Source organism: Poeciliopsis prolifica, unplaced genomic scaffold, assembly GCF_027474105.1.
Source record: "Poeciliopsis prolifica strain line A6 unplaced genomic scaffold, Auburn_PproV2 SCAFFOLD036, whole genome shotgun sequence".
In the NCBI taxonomy this organism is placed as follows: Eukaryota; Metazoa; Chordata; class Actinopteri; order Cyprinodontiformes; family Poeciliidae; genus Poeciliopsis; species Poeciliopsis prolifica.
This window is the reverse complement of record NW_026562411.1, coordinates 3,591,665-3,618,194: the sequence shown is the minus strand read 5'-3', so window position 1 is coordinate 3,618,194 and position 26,530 is coordinate 3,591,665. Positions and strand designations below refer to the sequence as shown.

General features: G+C 43.6%; 1 protein-coding gene across 6 annotated transcripts in view; it reads left to right on the top strand.

Moving 5' to 3' along the window:
- The window catches only part of ttn.2 (titin, tandem duplicate 2), a 202,484-nt gene that overhangs the window by 156,131 nt on the left and 19,823 nt on the right, over positions 1 to 26,530 (top strand). For all 6 annotated transcript variants that reach the window (XM_055052995.1, XM_055052994.1, XM_055052996.1 and 3 more), the window contains 16 exons: positions 112 to 17,205; positions 17,311 to 17,607; positions 17,765 to 18,352; positions 18,453 to 18,755; positions 18,845 to 19,141; positions 19,345 to 19,632; positions 19,722 to 20,021; positions 20,111 to 20,262; positions 20,359 to 20,509; positions 20,613 to 20,912; positions 21,060 to 22,826; positions 22,965 to 23,258; positions 23,353 to 23,640; positions 23,761 to 24,060; positions 24,174 to 24,508; positions 24,733 to 26,464. In XM_055052995.1, the coding sequence (XP_054908970.1) occupies positions 112 to 17,205; positions 17,311 to 17,607; positions 17,765 to 18,352; positions 18,453 to 18,755; positions 18,845 to 19,141; positions 19,345 to 19,632; positions 19,722 to 20,021; positions 20,111 to 20,262; positions 20,359 to 20,509; positions 20,613 to 20,912; positions 21,060 to 22,826; positions 22,965 to 23,258; positions 23,353 to 23,640; positions 23,761 to 24,060; positions 24,174 to 24,508; positions 24,733 to 26,464 (24,486 nt within the window). The remainder of the gene's footprint in view (positions 1 to 111; positions 17,206 to 17,310; positions 17,608 to 17,764; positions 18,353 to 18,452; positions 18,756 to 18,844; positions 19,142 to 19,344; positions 19,633 to 19,721; positions 20,022 to 20,110; positions 20,263 to 20,358; positions 20,510 to 20,612; positions 20,913 to 21,059; positions 22,827 to 22,964; positions 23,259 to 23,352; positions 23,641 to 23,760; positions 24,061 to 24,173; positions 24,509 to 24,732; positions 26,465 to 26,530) is intronic.

Sequence of the window (26,530 nt, the reverse complement as noted above, 5' to 3'; positions counted from 1 at the left end):
AAGCAATAATATAGCATTATCAAAGAATTTATGTAAGAATTTAAAATTCCTTCTGAAAATACTTTAATTAACTTTACTAACCTTTTTTTTTTTTTTTTTTACTTTTTTCAGATCCACCTGGTCCTCCCTCCAATCCTAGAATTACAGACACCACAAAAACTACAGCAGTCTTTGCTTGGGGCCGTCCTCATTATGATGGTGGTCTTGAAGTTGAAGGTTATATTGTTGAGTATAAAAAGGAGGGTCATGATGATTGGGAGACAGAGACACAATATCCAATTAAAGTTACTGAATATGTCATTGGTAAACTTCAAAAAGGAGGCAAATACCACTTCAGAGTTAGTGCCATAAACTCTGAGGGAGTCGGTGAGCCTGCAGAAGTCGAGAAAGTGACTGAACTCGTTTACCAGGAAACAATGCCAGACTTTGAGTTGGATGCAGAGCTCAGGAAAACTCTGGTTGTCAGATGCCGTGCTTCAATTCGTCTATTTGTTCCTATCAAGGGCCGTCCTGTTCCTGAAGTCACTTGGAGCAAAGAAAATACCAACCTGAAAGCACGTGCGCATATTGATACAACAGAGTCCTACACTCTACTGGTTATTCCTGACTGCACTAGGTACGATGCAGGAAAATACCATCTCTCTTTGGAGAATGTTGCTGGTAACAAGTCAGGGTTTGTCAACGTGAAAGTTCTGGACACACCTGGACCTCCAGTCAACCTTAAACCAAGAGAGATCACTAAAAACAGCATAACTCTCCAGTGGGAAATCCCTATTATTGATGGAGGGTCCAAGATTCATAACTATATCATTGAAAAGAGAAATGCTACAAAGAAGGCTTACACAGTGCTTAGCACCACATGGCAAAAATGTTCTTTTAAATTTCAAGACCTTGAGGAGGGAGCTTATTACTACTTCCGTGTTTCTGCTGAAAATGACCTTGGTGTAGGTGAACCTGCTGAAACCCCTGAGCCCATAAGAGTATCTCAGGCGCCCTCTGCACCAGATAACTTGTATGTTACTGATTTAACCAATGACAGCGCAAGCCTTGCATGGACCAAGCCTCTTCATGATGGTGGAAGCTTGATTACAGGATATGTCATTGAGGCTCAAAAGAAAGACACTGATCAATGGGTCCACATAACCACCATTAAGGCTCTAGATTATACTGTGACAGATCTGATTGAGGGTGCTGAATACACCTTCCGTATAATGGCTGTCAATGCATCAGGCAGGAGTGATCCTCGTGAGAGCCGGCCAGCTGTGATTAAAGAACAAACTTCTGCTCCATCTTTTGACCTGAGAGGAATCTACCAGAAAACCGTAATTGCCAAATCAGGGGACCGTGTTAAGGTGGAGATTCCAGTGCTGGGAAAACCCAGGCCTGTTGTGTCATGGAAGAAAGGAGACATGGCACTTAAGGAAACACAAAGAATCAATACTGAAACCACAGCAACATCAACAATCCTAAACATCAGTGAGATCAAAAGAACTGATGAAGGCCAGTATTCCATGACTGGAAAGAATATTCTGGGCACACTGACAGAAACCATCACAATCCTGGTCCATGACATTCCAGGTCCTCCTACTGGTCCTGTCAAGCTGGATGAGGTCTCGTGTGATTATGTTATTATGTCCTGGGAACCACCAGAGAATGATGGAGGTGTTCCTATAAACAATTATATTGTTGAGATGCGTGAGACTACAGGTACTTCATGGGTGGAGTTGGCAGCTACAGTTATTCGCACCACATTCAAAGCAGCACGACTCAATACTGGAACCCAGTATCAGTTCCGTATCAAGGCTCAGAACAGATATGGCGTTGGACCATGTGTTCTGTCTGAATCAGTGTTAGCTGCCTATCCATTTGATGTGCCTGGCCAGCCTGGCATTCCTGTAGTTACAGCTTTCAACAAAGATTCAATGACTCTTAGTTGGAATGAGCCATCTTCTGATGGAGGCAGTCCTATTCTTGGGTATCATGTGGACAGAAAAGAGAAAAACAGTATCCTGTGGCAGAGGATCAGCAAAGCTCTTGTTGTTGGAAACATCTTTAAATCATCAGGCCTTGTTGATGGCATTGCATATGAACACCGTGTCATTGCTGAAAACATGGCTGGTCTCAGCAAACCTAGCAAACCCTGTGAGGCTATGTATGCTTTGGACCCAGTTGACCCACCAGGTCGGCCTGTGGCATTGAATATCACCAGACATGAGGTGACATTGTCATGGACCAAACCAGAAGGTGACGGAGGATTTTCTATTACGGGATACACAGTGGAGAGGAAGAAGATGCCTAATGGACGCTGGCTTAAAACAAATTTCAACAATATTCTAGAAACCATGTTCACAGTCAGTGGTCTGACTGAAGATGCAACCTATGAGTTCCGTGTGCTTGCTCGAAACTCAGCTGGTGCTGTTAGTGCTCCATCACAGCCATCAGAAGCCATCACATGCAGAGATGACATTGAAGAACCCAGGCTTGATATTGATTCATCATATAGCAGTAATGTTATAGTAATGGCAGGAGAACCATTCAAGTTGGAAGCCAGTGTAACCGGCAGGCCAATTCCTTCTCTAATATGGACCAAGGAAGGAAAGGAGCTGGAGGACACAGCTAAAATAGAAATTAAGACATCTGACTTCCACACAACCTTAATCAGCAAAGATTCTTTAAGGAGAGATGGTGGTGCTTTTACCTTGACTGCAAGCAATCCTGGTGGATTTGCAAAGTTCACTTTTAATGTTAAAGTACTCGACAGACCTGGACCACCAGATTCCCTTTCAGTTACAGATGTTGCTGCAGAAAAATGTGTGCTTAACTGGCTGCATCCAACACATGATGGTGGTGCCAAAATTGAATACTTCATCATACAGAGGCGTGAGACCAGTAGGTTGGCATGGACAAATGTGGCCACAGACCTTCAAGCAAACAGGTTTAAGGTCACAAAGCTTCTTAAAGGAAATGAGTATATTTTCAGAGTAATGGCTGTCAATAAGTATGGCATAGGTGAACCCCTTGAATCAGAGCCAGTCACTTGTGTCAACCCATATGGTCCCAGTGATCCACCAACACAGCCTGAAGTCACAACTATCACTAAAGACTCAATGGTTGTCTGCTGGGACCGTCCTGAACATGATGGAGGCAGTAGAATTAATACATACATAATTGAAAGAAGAGATAAGACAGGTCTACGATGGGTGAAATGTAACAAGAGAACTGTGACAGATTTGCGATTCAAGGTCTCTGGTCTCACACAAGGTCACGAGTATGAATTTAGAGTTTTTGCTGAAAATAATGCTGGTCTCAGTCAGCCTAGTCCTTCTAGTCCATTCTACAAGGCCGTTGACACAATCTTTCAGCCTGGACCTCCCGGAAACCCAAGAGTGCTTGACACCTCTAAATCATCCATTACTGTCGCTTGGAATAAACCTGTTTATGATGGTGGTTCTGAAATCACTGGTTACATTGTAGAGACTTGCCTGCCTGAGGAGGATGAGTGGACAATTCATACTCCTAAGAAAGGATGGACAGCCACATCTTTTACCATTACTAGTCTGAAAGAAAACCAGGAGTATAAAATCAACATCTGTGCAACAAATTCTGAAGGGGTGGGAGAACCTGCTCCTGTACCTGGAACCCCTAAGGCTGAAGACAGATTAATTCCACCTGAAATTGAACTTGGAGCAGAGCTACGTAAAGTTGTTTCCATCAGAGCCTGTAGCACACTTAGACTTTTTGTCCCTATCAAAGGAAGGCCAGCACCAGAAGTTAAATGGTCAAGAGAGCATGGAGAATCCCTGGACAAGGCCAACATTGAAATTACCCCATCATTCACAACTCTTCAGATAGACAATGTTGACAGGTTTGATGGAGGTAAATACTTGGTGACAGTAGAGAATGCCTCAGGAAGTAAAACAGCTTTTGTTAATGTCAGAGTACTAGATACTCCTGGACCACCTCAGAATCTCATCGTTAAGGAGGTCACAAGAGATTCAGTTTCCCTGGTTTGGGATCCACCTCTCATAGATGGGGGCTCCAGGGTCCGCAGCTACATTGTGGAGAAGCGCGAGTCGACCAGAAAAGCCTACTCAACCGTATGTGCCAGCTGCCATAAGTCTAGTTGGAAAGTGGGAGACCTGGAAGAAGGAAAATTGTACTTCTTTAGAATAGTCGCTGAAAACGAATTTGGTATTGGTCTCCCAGTTGAAACCATTGAATCAATTAAGGCATCAGAAAAGCCTCTGCCACCAGGCAAGGTATCTCTTCGTGAAGTTACTGGAACAAGTGTCACACTAACTTGGGAAAAACCAGACCATGATGGAGGAAGCAGAATTGCAGGCTATAATGTTGAGATGCAATGTAAAGGAAGTGAGAAATGGACACAAGTGATGGTGGTAAAGACAAACGAGGCCCACGTAACTGGACTTACACATGGAGAGGAGTATATGTTCAGAATTTCTGCATTCAATGAAAAGGGTGTTAGTGACCCCCGGCCTCTCAATGTACCTGTGGTGGCTAAAGATTTAGTCATACCACCAGCTTTCAAACTGATTTTCAGCACATTCAGTGTGCTGGCAGGTGATGATCTTAAGATTGATGTACCATATGTTGCCTGTCCTAAGGCTACAGCAACTTGGCTGAAGGATGATGTCATTCTCAAAGAAACAACAAGAGTTAATGCTGAGGCCACAGACAAAAACCTTCTTCTTATCATTAAGGAGGCTTGCAGAGACGATGTGGGAAAATATACTATAAAACTAAACAATACAGCTGGGGAGGCTACAACAGATATCAGTGTTGTTGTCTTGGACAAACCTGGTCCTCCTACTGGCCCGATCAAGCTGGATGAGGTCACAGCAGACAGTGTTGTCTTGTCTTGGGATCCACCGCAATATGATGGAGGGTGCTCAATCAACAATTACATTGTAGAGAAGAGAGATACCTCAACTACAAACTGGCAGATTGTTTCTGCTACTGTAGCTAGAACAACCATCAAAGCGGCTCGTCTGAAGACTGGTTCAGAGTATCAATTTAGAATTGCTGCAGAAAATAGATATGGCAAGTCATCTTTTCTCATTTCTGATAGCATTGTTGCTCAGTATCCATTTGAGGTGCCCAGTTCCCCGCGATCTGTTGTGGTAAAGTCGGCCACCAGAGAGACCATGACTGTTGTGTGGGAGAATCCCAGCAATGACGGTGGAAGCAAAATTCTGGGGTACCACTTAGAACTTAAAGAAAGAAACAGCATTCTCTGGGTGAAACAAAATAAGCAGATAATCCCAGAGACCAGATATAAAGTGGTTGGACTTGAAGAGGGCATTGAATATGAGTTTAGAGTGTATGCTGAGAATATTGTTGGCCTCAGCAAACCTAGCAAGGTGAGTGAAATCCAAGTAGCCAGGGATCCTTGTGACAGACCCGGAAAACCAGAGGCTGTCATTGTAACAAGAAGCCAAGTGACACTGAGATGGGCCAAGCCTGAATTTGATGGTGGCATCAAAATCACTGGTTATGTTGTTGAGAAAAAGGAGGCAAGTGGGCGTTGGATGAAGGCCAGTTTTGCCAACATTATTGAAACTGAATTTGTTGTCACAGGACTTACTGAGGATCAAACCTATGAATTCCGTGTCATTGCCAAAAATGCAGCTGGTGTCTTTAGCCAACCATCTGATTCTTCTGGATCCATCACTGCCAAGGATGAAATTGACCCACCAAAAATTGACCTGGAAGCTAAATACTCCCAGGTTGTGCTTGTAAATGCCGGAGAGACATTTAAACTTCAGGCTGCTATTTTTGGTAAGCCTGTACCCACTGTACACTGGCTGAAAGAAGGCACTGAGATTGCAGAAGCAGCTCGTTTAGAAATCCATAATACCGATTTTTCAGCTTGTTTAATTGTTAAAGAAGCTATTCGTGTTGATGGAGGACAATACACATTAGTGGTAAAGAATGTTGGTGGAGAAAAAGTTATTAACATTAATGTCAAGGTATTGGATAGACCAGGTCCACCTGAGGGCCCTATTTCTATTTATGGTGTCACCAGTGAGAAATGCTCAATTTCCTGGAAACCTCCCTTGCAAGATGGAGGTAGTGATATCTCCCATTATATTGTTGAGAGAAGGGAAACCAGCAGGCTGGTATGGACTGTAGTTGAGCAAAAGGTTCAGACCCTAAATCTAAAAATCACCAAACTTCTACCTGGTAATGAATACATCTTCAGAGTGATCCCTGTCAACAAATATGGTATTGGCGAGCCTTTGGAATCTGAGGCAATGATTGCCAAAAATCCATTTGTCGCACCAAGTCCACCAACTGACATAGATGTTTCTTCAATTACTAAGGACTCTATGGTGATAACCTGGGAGAGACCAAACAATGATGGTGGCAATTCCATTCAGGGCTATGTCATTGAGAAACGTGATAAGGATGGTGTGAGATGGACAAGGTGCAACAAGCGCAGTGTGACAGAGTTGCGTTTCAGAGTGACAGGACTCATAGAAAACCATAGCTATGAATTCCGAGTGGCTGCTGAGAATGCTGCTGGAATTGGTACACCTAGCACACCAACACTATACTACAAAGCACTGGATCCTGTTTTTGAACCAGGCCCACCCAACAACCCCAAGGTAGTAGACACCTCTAGGTCTACTGTATCTCTTACATGGGGTAAGCCCATATATGATGGTGGAAGTGAGATCAAGGCTTACATTGTTGAAGCATATGATGTAGCAGCTGATGAGTGGTTTATGTGCACTCCACCCACTGGAATAGCAGACACTAAATTCACAGTGAAAAAGCTTTTGGAAAAGCATGAGTACCAGTTTAGAGTTTGTGCAATTAACAAAATTGGTATTGGTGAACATGCTGATGTGCCTGGTAAAATCCTTCTTGAAGAGACGCTTGAGGCCCCTGACCTTGAATTAGATGCTGATATGAGAAAAATGATCAACATCAGATCAGCTTGCACACTCAGGTTGTTTGTACCTGTGAAAGGGCGGCCAGCTCCTGAATTGAAATGGGGAAAGGTTGAAGGTGAGATTAAAGAGACTGCCCAAATTGATAACACAGGAAGCTATGCTTCACTTACCATTGAGAATGTTGACCGATTTGATAGTGGCAAGTACACACTGACTGCAGAGAATGCCAGTGGAGTTAAATCAGTGTTCATCAGTGTTAGAGTCCTGGATTCTCCTAGTCCACCAACTAACTTAACAGTCAAAGAGATTACTAAGAACTCTGTCACTCTCTCATGGGAACCTCCACTTCTGGATGGTGGTTCAAAGATTAAGCACTATATTGTTGAGAAGCGTGAAAGCACAAGAAAAGTTTATACTACCATTACAACATGTAACAAGATGTCATGGAAAGTTGAACCTCTTCCAGAGGGTGGAATCTTCTTCTTTAGGGTCTTGGCTGAGAATGAATATGGTGTGGGTCTCCAAGCTAAAACTATGGAGCCAATTAAAATATCTGAGAAGCCTCAGCCACCCGGTAAGGTTACTGTTCTTGACGTCACCAACAGTACTGTTACTCTAAGGTGGGAGAAATCTGAACATGATGGTGGAAGTAGGATCAGTTATTATGAAATTGAAATGGCTCCTAAGGACAGTGAGGCATGGACTGTGTGTGCTAGTGTAAAAGGCCTTGAGACAGTAGTGAGCAACCTTCTGAAGGGAGAGGAATATCAGTTCAGAGTTGTTGCTGTAAATGAGAAAGGTAAAAGTGACCCAAGACAACTGGCTCAATCAGTTGTAGCCAAGGACCTAATCATTGAGCCTTCTGTGAGACCCAAATCAAGTTCCTACAGTGTTCAGGTGGGAAATGACCTCAAGATAGAGGTTCCAGTTGCTGGTCATCCAAAACCAACTATTACCTGGATTAAGGATGGAGTGGCACTTAAGCAGACCACCAGAGTTAATGTCAGTGATTCAGCACATCACAGCACTCTAACCATAAAGGATGCCACCAGAGAGGATGGTGGTATGTACACTGTCACTATTGCGAATGCTTTCGGTTCCAAGGATGCCACTATTGAAGTTATCACCCTGGATAAACCAGGACCACCAACAGGTCCAATCAAGATTGATGATGTTAGTGCTGACAGTGTCACTCTTAATTGGGAACCTCCCTCATACACAGGTGGCTGTCCAATTTCCAATTACGTAGTGGAAAAGAGAGACACAACTACAACTAATTGGGTTGTTGTGTCTGCCACTGTGGCTAGAACAACGTTAAAGGTTGCCAATCTCAAGACTGGTGGTGAATACCAGTTTAGAATCTTTGCTGAAAACAGATATGGAAAGAGTTACGCAATTGATTCAGTGCCTGTTGTAGCACAATATCCATTCCAAGAACCTGGACCACCAGGAACACCATTTGTTTCCTCCTACACTAAAGATTACATGTTGGTCGAGTGGCATAGACCTCCATCTGATGGAGGCAGTGCCATTTTGGGTTATCATTTGGAGAGGAAAGAGAAGAATAGTATCCTGTGGACAAAGATCAACAAAATGCTAATTCAAGATTGTAAATTCAAGTCTACTCCTCTTGAGGAAGGCATTGAGTATGAGTATAGGGTATATGCTGAGAATATAGTTGGCATTGGAAAATGCAGCAAAGTCTCAGAAGTTTATGTAGCGCGTGACCCATGTGATCCTCCTGGCCGTCCAGAGGCTGTAATTGTAACCAGACACTCTGTGATGCTGAGATGGACACCCCCACAATATGATGGTGGAAGCATTGTAACTGGCTATTTAATAGAGAAACGTGACCTTCCAGAGGGAAAATGGATGAAAGCTAGTTTCACAAACATTATTGAAAATGAATTTACAGTTACTGGCCTTACAGAAGACAGTAAATATGACTTCAGAGTGATTGCAAGGAATGCCGCTGGTGCTGTCAGCAAACCCTCTGAGAGCACAGGATCCATAACAGCTAAGGATGAAGTTGAGCCACCCAAGTGTGAAACTGATCCAATATACAATCAGACAATTGTCCTTAATGCTGGAGAAACTTTCAGTCTGGAGGCTAGTGTAGAAGGAAAGCCCATCCCAACAGCCCAGTGGTTCAAAGGGAGTGTTGAAGTTGAAAACTCTGCAAGAGCTGAAATCAAAAACACTGATTTTAAAGCATTACTTGTCGTAAAGGACTCCATCAGAGTGGATGGTGGACAGTACACTTTGGTTCTGACAAATGTTGCAGGAACTAAGACCGTCCCATTCACTGTGAAGGTTCTTGATAGACCAGGTCCATCTGAGGGACCCCTCACAGTCAGTAATGTTACTGAGGAGAAATGCTCACTGTCATGGCTGCCACCCAGGCATGACGGAGGAGCTAGCATTTCTCACTACGTCATTCAAAAGAGAGAAACTAGCCGGTTGGCTTGGACTGTGGTCTCCAGTGATTGTGGAGCTACAATGTTCAAGGTTACCAAACTATTGAAAGGTAATGAGTACATCTTCAGAGTTTTGGCTGTCAACAAGTATGGAGTAGGGGAACCTCTGGAATCTGAGCCAGTTATCATGAGAAATCCATTTGTTCCTCCTGGTTCACCTCGTGAACTAGAAATCACTAACATTACTAGGGATTCAATGACTGTTTGCTGGAACCGCCCACAGTCTACAGGAGGAAGTGACATTGCTGGTTACATTATTGAAAAGAGAGACAGAGCTGGAGTGAGATGGACCAAGTGCAATAAACGCAGAGTGACTGATTTGCGTTTTAGAGTAACAGGTCTCACTGAAGACCATGATTATGAGTTCAGGGTATCTGCTGAAAATGCAGCTGGAGTGGGCCAGCCAAGCCCACCTACACCCTATCTCAAAGCCTGTGACCCTACTTTTGAACCAGGCATTCCCACTAATGCCCACGTAGTTGACACAACAAAAGACTCCATCAGCTTAGCTTGGCACAGGCCTATATATGATGGGGGTTGTGAAATTCAAGGATATGCTGTTGAAATAACCAAGGCAGAAGAAGAGGAATGGACTATTTGCACACCACCAACTGGAGTGAATCTTACCAAGTTTACCATCAAAAACCTGACAGAACATCAAGAATACAAGGTGCGTGTCTGTGCCATGAATAAAATTGGTGTTGGTGAGCCCACAGAAATTCTGGGAGTTGTGATCCCTGTAGATAAAATTGACCCCCCGGAGATCATTTTGGATTCAGAGCTCAGGAAGGGAATAGTGGTTCGTGCAGGAGGCTCAATGAGAATCTGCGTTCCTTTTGAGGGTCGTCCCACTCCTGACGTAAGCTGGGCTAAAGAGGATGGTGAGCTGCCCAGTAAAGCACAGATTGAGACTGCTGAACATTTCACACAGCTTTCTATTGACATTTGTGATAAATATGATGCTGGAAAATACATCCTCAACGTAGCAAACAGTGCTGGTAGCAAATCAGCTTTTGTCTCCGTTAAAGTTCTGGACACCCCAGGGGCTCCATTAAATCTTAAAGTTAAAGACATAAAGAGGGAGAGTGTCACTTTGACTTGGGAACCCCCTGTAATTGACGGTGGCTCAAGAATAAAGAATTACTTGGTTGAGAAGCGTGAGTCAACCAGGAAGGTGTACTCTAATGTAGACAACAAATGTACAAAGACAAGTTACCGTATCACAGGTCTTACTGAGGGAACAATTTATTACTTTAGAGTCTTAGCAGAAAATGAATTTGGTATTGGACAGCCCGTTGAAACAAAAGAATCTGTTAAAACATCTGAGCCACCTTTACCTGTGGGTAAAGTTAATTTGACTGAAGTCACAAAAACCACAGCCTCGCTCTCCTGGGAAAAACCAGTCCATGATGGAGGCAGCAGGATCATTGGATACTACATTGAGATGCAGCCTGTGGGGTCAGAAGAATGGGTTGTGGCTACCACAACTAAGACCTGTGAGGGTACTGTTACCGGTCTAAGTGCAGGACATGAGTACCTTTTCAGAATATCAGCCTTCAATGAAAAAGGAAAGAGTGACCCAAGGGCTCTGGCTGCAGCAGTTACTGCTAAAGATGTTACTGTTGAGCCTGGATTCAAGATGAGATTCAATACCTACAGCTTACAACAAGGCGAGGATCTGAAAATTGAGATTTCAGTTCTTGGACGTCCTGTTCCAAAGGTTGAATGGAAAAAGGAAGGACAACTTCTTAAAGAGACGACTAGAATAAATGTATCAAGCACACCATCATCTACAAAGTTGGTAATCAAAGATGCCAATAAGGAAGATTCTGGCAAGTACACCATTACAGCAACCAGCAGCATTGGAACAGCTACAGAGGAGATTACTGTTATCATTCTTGACAAACCTGGACCTCCTACAGGCCCTGTGAAGATTGATGAAGTGAGTTCTAATTTTGTTAATCTGTCCTGGGAACCACCAGAGTATACTGGAGGTTGTCAGATCAACAACTACATCGTAGAGAAGAGAGACACCACTACTACTGTATGGCAAATTGTTTCTGCTACAATAGCCAGGACAACCATAAAAGTCAGCAATTTGAAGACTGGCACTGAATATCAATTTAGAGTTTCAGCTGAGAATAGATATGGAAAGAGTTCAGCTATTGTCTCTCCTGCTGTGGTTGCCAAGTATCCATTCAGTGAGCCTGCTGCCCCTGGAATACCAGTTATTACATCTGCAACCAAAGAGAGCATGGTTGTTGAATGGAAACCCCCCACCAACAATGGGGGTAGTCCAATTCTAGGCTATCACCTGGAGAGAAAGGAGAAGAACAGCCTTTTATGGGCCAAATTAAACAAGCTTCTTATTCCAGATGCACGATTTAAAACCACAGAATTGGAAGAGGGTATAGAGTATGAATTTAGGGTTTATGCTGAGAACATGGCTGGCCTCAGCCCAGCTAGCAAGGTCTCAGAGAGCACAGTAGCCAGGGATCCATGTGACCCACCAGGCACTCCTGAGGCTATTGAAATCACCAGAAACCATATCACACTTCAGTGGACCAGACCCCAGTACAATGGAGGCAGTGCAATCACTGGGTATTTGATTGAGAGGAGGAAGCACCCAGATAAACGCTGGATGAAAGCAACCTTCACCAACATTATTGATACCCAATACACTCTCACTGGTCTCACTGAGGATTGTGTTTATGAGTTTAGAATCATTGCTAGGAATTCTGCCGGTATTTCTAGTAGCCCATCTGAAAGCACCGGAGAAATAACAGCTAAAGATGAAATTGAGGCTCCAGATGCCACCATGGATCCTAAGTTCAAAGATCTCACAGTTGTTCATGCTGATGAGACATTTATCATTGATGCTGATTACACTGGTAAGCCTCTGCCTGAGGTCACATGGTTAAAGGATGGAAAGGAAATTGACAAAACTACCCCAAGAATGGAAATCAAGACCACACTAACCCGCACCATCCTGACAGTTAAAGACTGCATACGAGTTGATGGTGGCCACTTTGTTCTCAAGCTTGTTAATGTGGGTGGAGTCAAAATGATCCCAGTTAATGTAAAGGTTTTGGACAGACCTGGTCCTCCAGATGGACCATTAGAAGTGAAAGGAGTGACAGCTGAAAAATGTTATCTGCACTGGAGCCATCCTTCACATGATGGTGGAGCTAGCATCTCTCACTATATCATTGAAAAGAGGGAAACCAGTCGTTTGTCATGGACCATGGTTGAGCCAAAGATCCAGGCAATCAGCTATAAAGTTACAAAACTGCTCCCTGGAAATGAATACATCTTCAGAGTTACTGCTGTGAATAAATATGGAGTTGGTGAACCTTTAGAATCTGAGCCTGTTGTTGCCCGTAATCCATTCACCACTCCCAGTGCACCCTCCACTCCTGAAGCCAGTGCTATTACTAGGGATTTCATTGTACTTACTTGGGAGAGGCCAGAGAATAATGGAGGAGCTGAGATTGAAGGATATGTACTAGAAAAACGTGACAAGGATGGTGTCAGGTGGACCAAGTGCAACAAGAAGAGACTGACTGACTTGAGATTTAGGTGTGCTGGTCTCACAGAGGGCCATTCCTATGAATTCCGGGTCTCAGCTGAAAATGCTGCAGGTGTTGGAAAGCCTAGCACACCGACACAGTACATCAAAGCATGCGATGCCACTTATCCACCAGGACCTCCAAATAACCCCAAAGTCACTGACCATTCCAGTACGACAGTCTCCCTTTCCTGGTCAAGACCTATCTATGATGGTGGAGCACATATTACTGGATATGTTGTTGAAGTGAAGGAGGCATTAGATGATGAATGGATTGTTTGCACACCTCATACTGGTGTCCAAGACACTCACTACACTGTAAAGAAGTTAAAGGAGAATGCAGAATACAATTTCCGCATATGTGCTATGAACTGTGAGGGAGTAGGAGATCATGTGGACCTCCCAGGGTCTGTGATTGCAGCTGAGAAGTTGCAGGCTCCTGAAATTGAACTAGATGCTGACCTGAGAAAGATGGTCAATGTTCGTGCCACTGCAACACTACGTCTTTTTGTAACTATCAGAGGAAAACCAGAGCCTGAAGTCAAGTGGTCAAAGGCTGATGGCACTCTAAATGAGCGTGCTCAGATTGAAGTCACAAGCTCTTACACAATGCTTGTGATTGAAAATGTTGACAGATTTGACACTGGCAAATATGTACTAACCCTTGAGAACCTTAGTGGCTCTAAATCAGCTTTTATCAACGTTAGAGTTTTGGATTCACCCAGTGCTCCAACAAACCTACAAGTCAAGGATGTAAAGAGACATTCTGTCTCTCTTTCCTGGGAGCCTCCTCTGATTGATGGTGGAGCAAAGATATCACACTATATTGTGGAGAAGAGAGAGCAGAAGCGAATGGCTTTCACCAGTGTTAGCACCAATTGTGTAAGGAACTCATACATTATTTCTGACCTGCAGGAGGGAGGTAGATATTTTTTCCGTGTGTTGGCTGTAAATGAGCTAGGAGTTGGTCTGTCAGCTACAACAGATCAAGTCAAAGTTTCAGAAGCACCTTTGCCCCCTGGTAAAATAACTGTGGTTGATGTGACTCGTCACACTGTCACCCTTTCATGGGAAAAACCAGATCATGATGGTGGCAGCAAAATTACAAGCTACACAGTGGAGATGCAGCCTAAGGGAGATGAAAAATGGACAGTGTGCAGTGATGCCAAAGGACTAGAAGCTACTATTGAGGGACTTACTACTGGTGAGGAATACTCCTTCAGAGTAATTGCTGTGAATGATAAGGGTAGGAGTGATCCCAAACCTCTGGCTATGCCTGTGTTAGTAAAAGATATCACAATGGAGCCCACCATCAACTTGCTTTTCCACACATACAGTGTAAAAGCAGGAGATGACTTGAAAATTGATGTTCCTTTCAAAGGCAGACCTCAACCCGAGGTGTCCTGGAAGAAGGATGGCAGTGCACTAAAGCAAACTACTAGAGTAAATGTTCTGAATTCAAAGACCTCATCAAAGATCATAATCAAAGATGCCACCAAAGATGATATTGGAAAATATGAGATCACTTTGACTAATTCAATTGGCACAAAGACAGCTGAAATTTTAGTAATAATTCTGGATAAACCAGGCCCACCCAGCAACATTAGGGTGGATGAGGTGAGTGCTGACTTCATCTCTCTGTCCTGGGATGCTCCAACCTATGATGGTGGGTGCCAGATTAACAACTATGTTGTGGAGAAGAGAGACACTACTTCTACCACATGGCAAATTGTCTCAGCTACAGTAGCCAGGACATCCATAAAGGTTTCCCGTCTCACTCAGGGCACAGAGTACCAGTTCCGCATTGCAGCTGAAAACCGCTATGGCAAGAGTTCTGCGATTGATTCTGCTCCTGTTGTTGCACAATATCCGTTTGAGCCTCCTGGTCCTCCAACCAATCTTCATGTTGCCCATGCTACCAAGACTGGCATGCTTGTAGTCTGGGGAAGACCTTCCAGTGATGGTGGAAGCCCTGTCATTGGTTATCATGTTGAATCCAAAGACCAAAGCAGCATTTTGTGGACCAAAGTCAGTAGAGGTCTGCTGACTGAAAATCAATTTAAGATGACAGGCATTGAAGAAGGCCTCTCATACCAGTTTAGAGTCTATGCAGAGAATATTGCTGGCATTGGTCCATGTACTAAATCTTGTGAACCAGTTGCAGCCAGGGACCCATGTGAATCACCACATAACCTTAAAGTCACAAATATCACCAGAAACTCAGTTTCTCTCTTCTGGGATCCACCTGAATATGATGGTGGAGTGAAAATTGTTGGATACATAGTGGAGCAAAAAGAGCTCCCTAATGGTCGCTGGCTAAAGTGTAACTTCGCCAATCTACAGGAGACTTACTTTGATGTCACAGGTCTTACAGAAGATGCACAATATGACTTCCATGTTATTGCAAAGAATTCTGCAGAAATGTTGAGTGCCCCTTCAGAATGCACTGGTCCTGTCACCATCAAAGACGATGTAGACCCTCCTTCCATCACCTTAGAGGATAAATTCAGGCAATTAGTTGTTATTAAGGCTGGAGAGATAATTAGAATTGATGCTGAAATTACAGGTCGTCCAATCCCAGTGGTTTCATGGACTAAAGATGGAAAAGATATTGAGGCCAAGGCCAGGTGTGAAATCACTTCCACAAATTTTACCACTACTCTAATTGTCAGAGATGCTATCAGGAGGGATTCTGGACAGTATGTTTTGACTTTGCACAATGTAGCTGGAACCAGGTCTGTAGCTATCAACTGTAAGGTTCTGGACAGGCCTGGACCAGCTTCAGGACCTTTGGCAGTGTCTGGTCTTACAGCAGAGAAGTGCACTATAACATGGGGTCCACCTCAAGAGAATGGAGGAGCTGAAATCATGTACTATATAGTGGAGAAACGTGAGACAAGCCGCCTTGCTTGGACTCTTGTTTATGGTGACATGAAGGCAACTACCTGCAAAGTTACTAAGCTGCTCAAAGGAAATGAGTACATTTTCAGGGTCAGAGGAGTTAACAAATATGGAGATGGTGAGCCTCTGGAGAGTGAGGCAGTAAAAGCTTTGGATCCATTCACGGTAGCTGCAGCCCCCACTAATGTCCAGGTCACCTCAGTCACTAGTGAGGCCATGACAATCTGTTGGGAAAGACCAGTTTTTGATGGTGGCAGCAGTATTTCTGGCTATGTAATTGAAAAGCGAGAGAAGACTGGTCTCCGCTGGTGCCGTGTCAATAAGAAGCCTGTCTATGACCTAAGAGTCAAAGCTTCCAATCTTCGTGAGGGAAGTGAATATGAGTACAGAGTGTTTGCAGAGAATGCTGCTGGACTTAGTGCACCTAGCACCCCTTGCCCACTCACCAAGGCTGAAGACCCACAGTTCCTTCCCTCACCTCCTGCTAAGCCCAGGATCATTGACTCAACAAAGACCACAGTAACACTAGCATGGAATAAACCACTGTTTGATGGTGGAGCACCTGTAACTGGTTACCGAGTAGAATACAGAAAGTCATTAGATGATGAATGGTTCGTTGGAGTCCAGAACACCAAGAATACAGAGTTTACAGTGGTGGGACTGACTCCTGGAGCTGAATATGTATTTGTTGTCAGATCCATTAACAAGATTGGAGCAAGTGAGCCTAGTCCTGAATCAGACAAACAGACTGCGAAAGAAAAAGAAGAAGAGCCTGTCTTTGAAATAAGCAATGAAATGAGGAAGACTCTTATTGTGAAAGATGGCAGCTCATTTACAATGAGAGTACCCTTCAGAGGCAAGCCTATTCCCACTGTGAGCTGGACAAAGCCTGATATTGATCTTAGAGTACGTGCCATCATTGACACCACAGACACCTTCACCTCAATCACCTTAGAGAAAGCAACACGCAATGACTCTGGAAAATACACTGTCACTTTGTCTAGCATTGCTGGAACCTCCTCACTGACACTCAATGTTAGAGTTCTTGACTCACCTGGACCTCCAGCATATGTGGAAGTCAAGGAAGTCACTAAGTCATCTGCTACTGTAACTTGGGACACTCCAGAGAATGAAGGAGGAGGACCAGTAAAGAATTATCTTGTTGATTTCCGAGAGGCAAGCAAAAAAGGTTGGACTAGGTTGACTGATACATGCCACAGACTGACTTATAAGGTGTCAAACCTTAAGGAAGGAGAAGTTTACTATTTCAGAGTGACAGGCGAGAATGACTATGGTGTTGGTGTTCCAGCTGAGACCAAAGAGGGAACCAAGATCACAGGTAAAAACATTCATGTTATGTTATCTGTCGTTTGCACAAAATAAATTTACACACAAGAAAATATGAGCTTTGTCAATGAAACAAATTATGTCCTCTTTTTTCCAGAAAAACCAAGCCCACCACCAAAGCTTGGAGTAACTGATGTCACTAAGGAGAGTGTGTCATTGGCATGGGCTAAACCTGAACATGATGGAGGCAGCAGAATTACTGGATATCTGGTTGAAGCACTGGAGAAGGGTCAGGAGAAGTGGGTTAAATGTGGCGTCACCAAGTTTATCCACTTTACTGTGTCTGGCCTAAGGGAGAAAGCTGAATACTACTTCAGGGTCAAAGCTGAGAACCTTGCTGGATATAGTGATGTTAAGGAAATGTTCACTCCTGTTATGGTCAAAGACCAGCTGGGTAAGTTACAAAATACATACATATTCAATTTCACTACTGTGACCCTGAAGAAAATAATTTCGGGTCTAACTTGTTTTCTATACTTGTACTTGTTCTGATACAGTCTAGTCAAAAATCAAAAAACATTGTAAAACCTGTGATCTTCATGTTTCTCTAGAATCTCCCGAAATCAACATGAAGGACTTCCCCCACAATACTGTGTACGTTAGAGCTGGCTCAACTCTGAAGTGTGAAATTCCTCTGACTGGCAGACCCCTGCCCAAAGTCACTCTTTCCAAAGATAATGTAGTACTGAAGTCAACAATGAGGTTCAATTCTGAAGTCACTCCTGACAGCATCAAAATCATCTTGCGTGAAAGCATTGCTGGAGACTCGGGGCGCTATGATATAACTGCCTCCAACTCCAGTGGAACCACCAAGTCCTTTGTCAATATTGTGATTCTGGACCGTCCAAGTGTTCCCCTTGGACCTGTAGAACTGTTTGATGTCACAGAAGACAGTGCAAGCCTCAGCTGGCTCCCACCTGCATATGATGGTGGTAGCCCTATCACTAACTATATCATCCAGAAGAGAGAAACAACTACAGCAAACTGGATTGACGTCTCATCTGCTGTGGCTCGTTGCACCATAAAGGTTATGAAACTTACCACTGGCTTGGAGTATCAGTTCAGAATCAGGGCTGAGAACAAATATGGAATTAGTGAACATATTGACTCTCCAGCAGTCACAGTCAGCCTACCATACAGTAAGTGGTTTATTTAGCTATCATTACAATGTAACATGTAATCCTCCAAGTTTAATAATGAACAAGCACAAACCTTGTAACTTTGATTTTTATCTACCAGCTATTCCAGATGCTCCATCAACTCCAGAAGTTACTGCTGTAACCAGGGAAAGCATCGCATTAGCCTGGAAGGAGCCCAAGTCAGATGGAGGCAGCCATGTGTTTGGCTATCATCTCCAGATGAAAGATAGGAACAGCATCATGTGGCAGCTGGTTAACAAAACCGTGATCCGTTCTACACACTATAAGGTCACCAACATTAATGCTGGACTTATTTATGAGTTTAAGGTGGCAGCGGAAAATGCTGCTGGCCTCAGTGTTTTCAGTAAGGCTTCAGATGCTGTGTTGGCTATAGATGCTTGTGGTGAGTTCAAAGTGAAACATTTTTAAAGATAAACATAATCAAATTATGGTGAAAGTCTGTTAATTAACCTTCTCTGGACATTTCTGCAGAGCCACCCATCAACCTAAGAATCAGTGACATCACCAAAAACTCCATCAGCCTTGCGTGGGAGAAACCCAACTATGATGGTGGATCCCCTGTTACTGGTTATGTTATTGAGAAGAGAGAAGGTGTTAGTCCTAAGTGGTCCAAAGCTAACCTCACCAATATCTCGGACACACATTTCACTGTGGCTGGACTTACCCAGAATGAAACCTATGAATTCAGGGTCATGGCCAAGAATGCTGTTGGTTCAGTAAGCAACCCATCTATGACAGCTGGACCAGCCACCTGTGTGGACACTTATGGTAGGAATTATTTTTGATCCTGGATTTACTTATAGTTGTTTCAGTTAAATACAATATAATCTATTGGTTATTTTTACTATTTTTTTGTGTTTTTTTCCCCCTGTTAAGCTTATGATTATCTGTACAAATTGTCACTGTGCTCTTGTTATGCATGATAGCTAGCTACCTCAGAAATTCAACAAACACATATTTGTTTCTATCAGGTGCCCCAGAAATTGAAATTCCCCAGGAGTACCTTAATGAGGTCAAATACAGCGCTGGCTCAGATGTGGAACTTAAATTCAATATCACAGCCAAACCTACCCCCACAATTGAGTGGTTTAAGGATGGAAGAGAGCTCAAACCTACTGCTCAGCTCACTTTCAAACACATGTTTGAGTCCACCAGTATATTCCTGAGGGACACTACTCGTCTGAACTCAGGGACGTATGAGGTCAAAGTGAAGAACTCCCTGGGATCTTCATGTGCAATTGTCAGGCTGCTTATTCAAGGTATTCACATGATAATGTTACGACAACACATTTGCATTGAAAGACATAATGTACACCTAATGTTTTGTGTATATTTGTTCCTTTATCAGACAAGCCAGGACCTCCTGCTGGCGAAATTCAGTTTAAGAAAGTGATGGCTGACAACATCACCATCATGTGGTCTCCACCTGCCGATGAGGGCGGTGCCATGGTAACTCATTACATCGTAGAGAAGAGAGAGACCAGCAGAGTCATGTGGTCTATTGTGTCTGAGAAACTCGTAGACTGCATCGTGAATGTGCCCAGACTCATCCAGGGTAATGAGTACATCTTCAGAGTCCGTGGAGTCAATAAATATGGCATTGGAGACCCTCTGGAATCTGAGCCCATTATTGCAAAGAACCCATTCGGTAGCAGAACACAGCACATTTTTACTCATTTAACACAGTATAATAGTCTAAACAGTCTTATGTGAGCTGTGTGTTTTCATTTTATACAGTTCCTCCAAGTGAACCATCCAAGCCTAAAGTCACTATGATTACTAAGTCCACAATGACTGTGATCTGGGAAAGACCTGCTCTAGATGGAGGCAGTGATATTGATGGTTATTACCTTGAGAAAAGAGAGAAGAAGAGTCTTCAGTGGTTCAAGGTTAGTTTATAGATTATTTACTAATTTCATGCTTATAAAAAGATAAACTATATGGATATTTTTATTATCTATAACATTATCCACTGTTTTTTCCAGGTGGTGAAAGGAACAATCAGAGACACCAGACAGAAAGTCAGCAACTTAACAGAAAACAATGAGTACCAGTTCAGAGTTTGTGCAGTAAACAAAGCTGGGGCAGGAAACTACTCTGAAGCCTCTGATCTTTACAGAGCCTATGACCCCATTGGTATGCCAGAAGATTTCATGTTGTTTCTGAATGTTAACCTTTATAACCTGAGGTGGGTTTATATGCAGCTACTAAAAATGTTCACCTTATTTGGCCTCCCTAGATCTGCCTGGTGAACCTTCAAAGCTCCGTGTGGTCGACTCCACCAAGACTTCCATCACTCTTGGCTGGGAGAAGCCTGTCTATGATGGTGGCAGTGAAATTACACACTACTTACTGGAACAGATGAATGCAGGAGAGAAAGAATGGGTCATCACCAACCCACAGGTTAAGGGTTGCGAGTATGTGGTGCCCCACTTGAAACCTGCTACTTACTACTTTTTCAGAGTATCTGCTGTGAACAGCAAGGGCAAAGGAGAGGACATCAAGATGTACCAGCCTGTGCAAGCCAAAGACATATTAGGTTTGGATTTTATTTATAATTGAGAAAAAAATATTGAAAATTATTTTGACTTAAAAAAGTCATAAAATCTGGACATTTTCTTTTCCCCTGGTGGTTTATAATTTCTTTTATTTATTGGTACTATTATTTTTTTTGTCTTTTTAACAGAGGAGGCTGATTTGGACTTAGATGTTCCTATGACAACTCAATACACAGCTAAAGCTGGCCGCGATGTTGAAGTGTTTATCCCATTGAAGGGACGACCAGCTCCCAATGTCACCTGGCGACGTGGTGATCGTAACATGGCTGGTGACAATCGCTTCACCATCAACAGCACTGAGAGATCCACCACACTCCTTATTCCAAAGGTCACTCGTGATGACTGTGGAAAGTACTTGCTGGAAATAGAGAATGGTGTAGGTGAACCCAAGATAATCACCGTTTCCCTCAGGGTTCTAGATAGTCCATCATCCTGCCAGAAGCTAATAATAAAGAACGTAACTAGAGGAAAGCTGACCCTAAGCTGGGAGGCTCCTCTTGTTGATGGTGGCTCGCCTGTCACAAATTACATTGTTGAGAAGAAAGCCTCAACCATGAAGGCCTACCAGGTGATCAGTGCAGAATGTCCCAACACATCTTACAAGGTGACTGACCTGGAAGAGGATATTGCTTACTTCTTTCGTGTGTCAGCTGAAAATGAGTTTGGTGTGGGTGACTTCTGTGAGTCCACTGAAGCGGTCAGAGCAACAGAGACTCCTGGAGCTGTCAAAAACCTGGTGATGTTGGACTCTACAAAAACCTCTGTTACACTACAGTGGACCCGGCCAGACCATGATGGAGGCAGTCACATCACAGAGTACATAGTTGAAAAGAGAAGCCAGGATGAAGTCAACTGGAGTTTAGGTGCAACATGCAAACGTTGCACATGTGAGGTGACTGGACTCAGGGAGAATGCCATCATGGATTTCAGAGTGTTTGCCAAAAATGAGAAAGGAAGAAGTGATTTCTCTCTGATTGGTCCAATCCCAGTGATAGATTTTATTATTCCTCCAGAAGCCAGTCTCAGTGATTATCCAAATGGAGAGCTAGCTGTTCGTATTGGGCAAAACATCCACATTGAGCTACCATTTAAGGGAAAACCAAGACCTGCAATCAGCTGGATGAAGGATAACCTTCCACTAAAGGAGAGTGAGAAGATTCGCTTTAGAACCACTGACAACAAGACTGCAGTCACAATTAGAGGAGCCAAGAAGGAGAATGCTGGCCAGTACACTTTAGTTCTTGACAACAGAGTGGTCAAAAACTACTTTGACATCAATGTGATCACTCTTGGACCACCCACAGCTCCTGTTGGTCCTGTTCGCTTTGATGAGATAAAGGCTCAGAGTATCATCATTTCCTGGGATGAGCCAAAGGAGGATGGCGGTGGTGAGATTACATGCTACAGCGTGGAGAAACGTGAAACCTCCCAGGCCAACTGGAAAATGGTCTGTTCAAGTGTTGTAAGGACCAGCTTCAAGATTCCTAATCTAGTCAAGGGAGCTCAATACCAATTCAGAGTCCGTGCCGAGAACAAGTATGGAGTCAGCGAACCACTCTGCTCCTCAGATGTTATTGCTCAGCACCAGTACAAACCTCCAGGTCCACCAGGAAAGCCAGTTGCCTTCAACGTCACCAGTGATGGTATGACCATTAAGTGGGATGCCCCAGGCTTTGATGGCGGTTCTCCTATATTGGGCTATCATGTTGAGAAGAAGGACAGGAACAGCCTCTTATGGCAGAAGGTGAATTCCACAATCATTTCCAGCAAAGAGTACAGGATCATTGGTCTCATGGAAGGTCTGGAGTACTCTTTCAGAGTTTATGCTGAAAACAATGCTGGACTAAGCCCTGTCAGCGAGCAGAGCAAACATGCTCTTGCCATATCCCCTGTTGGTAAGTTTAATGTTATTTTGTTTAAAAACTGTGAATGTGACAATTTAACTGGAAAAATGTTTTTTAGAAGGATGAACAATACGGATTTAATTAAACCCGAATATTACACATTAACGGGTTTGTTCTCACTTTCCCCAGACCCACCTGGCAATCCTGTCTGCATTGATACAACTAGAGATTCAGTCACCCTGCAATGGGAAGTTCCAAAGAGAGACGGTGGAAGCAAAATTGTGGCTTATAATGTAGAAAGGCGCCAAGGCAGAGCAAAATGGCTCCGATGCAACTTTATTGATATAAGTGATACCCAGTTCACTGTGACTGGTCTGTCCCCTGGAGACAGATATGAGTTCAGAGTGATTGCAAGAAATGCTGTCGGTACAGTCAGCCCACCATCTAACTCTTCTGGATATATCATGACCAAGGACGAGAGCAGTATGTGTTTTTTCTTTAGAAATTGATCATTTAATTTACCAATTTATCACAAATAAGCTGACATTAATTTTGGTTTTAATGTTTTTGTCATCAGTTACTCCTGAAATTGAGTGGTCTCCTGACCAGGTGGTCACTCTGAAGGCTGGAGAAAATGTTAAGCTCAATTGTACCATCACTGGGCGCCCAGTTCCTCAGGTTTTGTGGTACAAGGACGGCAAAGAAATTGATAAGCGAACAATGATTGACATTGAGATAACCACTGGCATTGGCACCAGCAGTCTGTTTATTCGTGATGCAGACAGGAACCACCGTGGAATTTATACTGTGGAAGCCAAAAATAGCTCTGGCTCTAGGAAAGCAGATGTTAATGTCAGGGTGCAAGGTTGGTAAACCAATACATTTTTGTTTCACTATCAGATCTCTAAAAGTGGCCAATGAGTTAATTAGAAAGAAATTAGATAGTTTTTCACACTAAGACCTCTGAACCCCTGTGTTTACACAGATACTCCTGGACCTGTTGACGGTCCCATCCGCTTTACCGGCATCACAGCTGAAAAGTGCACTGTATGGTGGAACCCACCAGAGAATGATGGCTGTGCTGCAATCACCCACTATGTAGTGGAAAAACGGGAAACATCCAGAATTTCTTGGGCTTTGGTTACATCCAAATGTGAAGCTTGCTCATATAATGTCACGAACCTCATCAAGGGAAATGAGTACCAGTTCAGAATCTCTGCAGTTAACAAATTTGGGGTCGGCAAACCACTGGATTCGGATGCAGTTATTGCACGCATGCAATACAGTAAGTAAACCTTTGAAGATTATTTCTATGTCTGGAAGTAAAACCTCAAATTTTCCACCTGATCCAAAGAAGCATTTTTTTCAACTTACAGTTTTGCTGTGCTTTCCTCTTAGCTGTGCCAGATGCTCCAGGTACACCAGATGCAACTCACATAACTGGAGATAGCATCACTATGTGCTGGACCAGGCCAAGATCAGATGGAGGTAATGAGATCAAACATTACATTCTGGAAAGGAGAGAGAAGAAGAGCCTTCGTTGGGTAAGGGTGTCTTCCAAGAGGCCCATAACAGAGCTAAGGCACCGTGTCACCCACCTGACCGAGGGCAATGAGTACGAGTTCCGCGTCATGGCTGAAAATGGAGCTGGTATCGGACCAGCCAGCAGCACCTCCAGGCTCTTCAAATGCAGAGAGCCAACAAGTGCTCCTAGTGCTCCAAGTGTAATCAAGGTAGGACTGTTTGAGAGCTGTATCCCCATCCAAACCTTCTATTTGTAATGGTATACATGTTCAGTTTTAATGCTGATCTTTAACAAGAATTACAAAGCTGTTCTGTGAAGGATCATAAAGCTTTATGAGTGAATTATTTGTACTTTAAGGAAACTGATACGTATAACAAGAGTTACCTCAGCAAAAACGAGCAGAGGGATAAATAAACTTTCTTTCTTTAACAGGTCATTGATTCCACTAAGTCCACTGTCACCCTGGAATGGACAAAACCAGTATTTGATGGTGGCTTGGAAATTATTGGCTATAACATCGACATGTGTAAGGCCAGTCTAGAGGAGTGGCACAGAGTCAATAGTCAGATTTGTATCCACAATAGATACACTGTAAAGGGCCTGGTAGCTGGAGAGCTTTACAAGTTCAGAGTCAGTGCTGTGAATGGGTCAGGAGAGGGTGAAGCTTCAGTTATGCCAAACCCTGTTCAGGCTCTGGATAGACTTACATCTCCAGAATTTGACATCGATGCAAACTTCAAACAAACTCACACTGTGAAGAACGGAGGAATAGTCACTCTCAGCGTTGCTTTCAGAGGAAAGCCTACTCCGCTGGCCACCTGGTCTAGAGTAGATGGTGAGCTTCCTGTCATGGCAGATGTCAACACCACAGAAAGCTCATCCACTTTGACTATAGAAGGCTGCACAAGATATGAGGCAGGAAAATACACCCTATCCCTGGAAAACAACAGTGGAAGAAAGTCTATCACATTCACTATCAAAGTCTTAGACACTCCAGGACCTCCAGGCACAATCTCCTTCAAAGATGTTACACGTGGTGCTTTGACAATGATGTGGGATGCTCCATCCAATGATGGTGGATCCCGCATCCATCACTACATAGTAGATAAACGTGAGGCAAGCCGCCTTGCTTGGCAGGAAGTCAGCAGCAAGAGCTCACGCCAAATGATAAGGATAACTGGTCTGGACATTGGTGTGCCATACTTATTCAGAGTGACTGCTGTTAACCAGTATGGTCAAGGTGAACCAAAGGAAATGACTGAGCCTGTCGTTGCCACAGAAGAGCCTGCACCACCCAAAAGATTAGATGTTGTCGATACCACTAGTTCCACAGCCTCCCTCGTGTGGCTTAAACCTGACCATGATGGAGGCAGCCGCATCCGAGGGTACATTGTTGAATTCAGAGCCAAGGGTAGTGACCGTTGGATTGTTTATGGAGAGACTAAATTGCCAAAGATGCTGGTAGAAGGTTTGATTGAAAACACTGAGTATGACTTTAGGGTCAAGGCCAAAAATGATGCTGGAATCAGTGAGCCTCAAAGTACTTTCAGCTCTGTGGTCATTAAGGAGCCTCTCATTGAGCCAACTGCTGATCTCAGTAGTATCACTAACCAGCTCATCACCTGTAAGCTTTCCAATACTATCACAATTGATATCCCAATAAGTGGCAGACCTGCACCCAAGGTCACATGGAAACTGGAGGAAATGAAGCTGAAAGAGACTGACAGAGTCTTGATCAGGACCACAAAGGAGAGAACCACACTAATAGTGAGAGACAGCAAGAGAAGTGACAGTGGCAAGTATTACCTGATCCTGGAGAATGCTGCCGGTGTGATGACTTTCACAGTGACTGTGGTCGTCGTCGGTAGACCGAGCCCACCAACTGGCCCTGTGAAGATTTCTGGAATCTCATCAGAGTCTTGCACACTGTCATGGTCAGAGCCAGCTGATGATGGCGGCACTGAAATAACCAACTACATTGTTGAGAAACGCGAGTCTGGCCATGCTTCATGGCAGGTAGTAAACTCCAGTGTGCAGAGAACAACAATCAAAGTGACTCATCTTACCAAATACATGGAATACACATTCAGAGTGTGTGCTGAGAACAAGTTTGGAGTCAGCAAGTCCATTGAGTCTGCAGCTGTTGTAATCGAGCATCCATTCAGTAAGTTCTGCTTAAGTAAGGCAACATTACACATCTTGGCACTTTTTGGCTCTTAATAATCTCTCT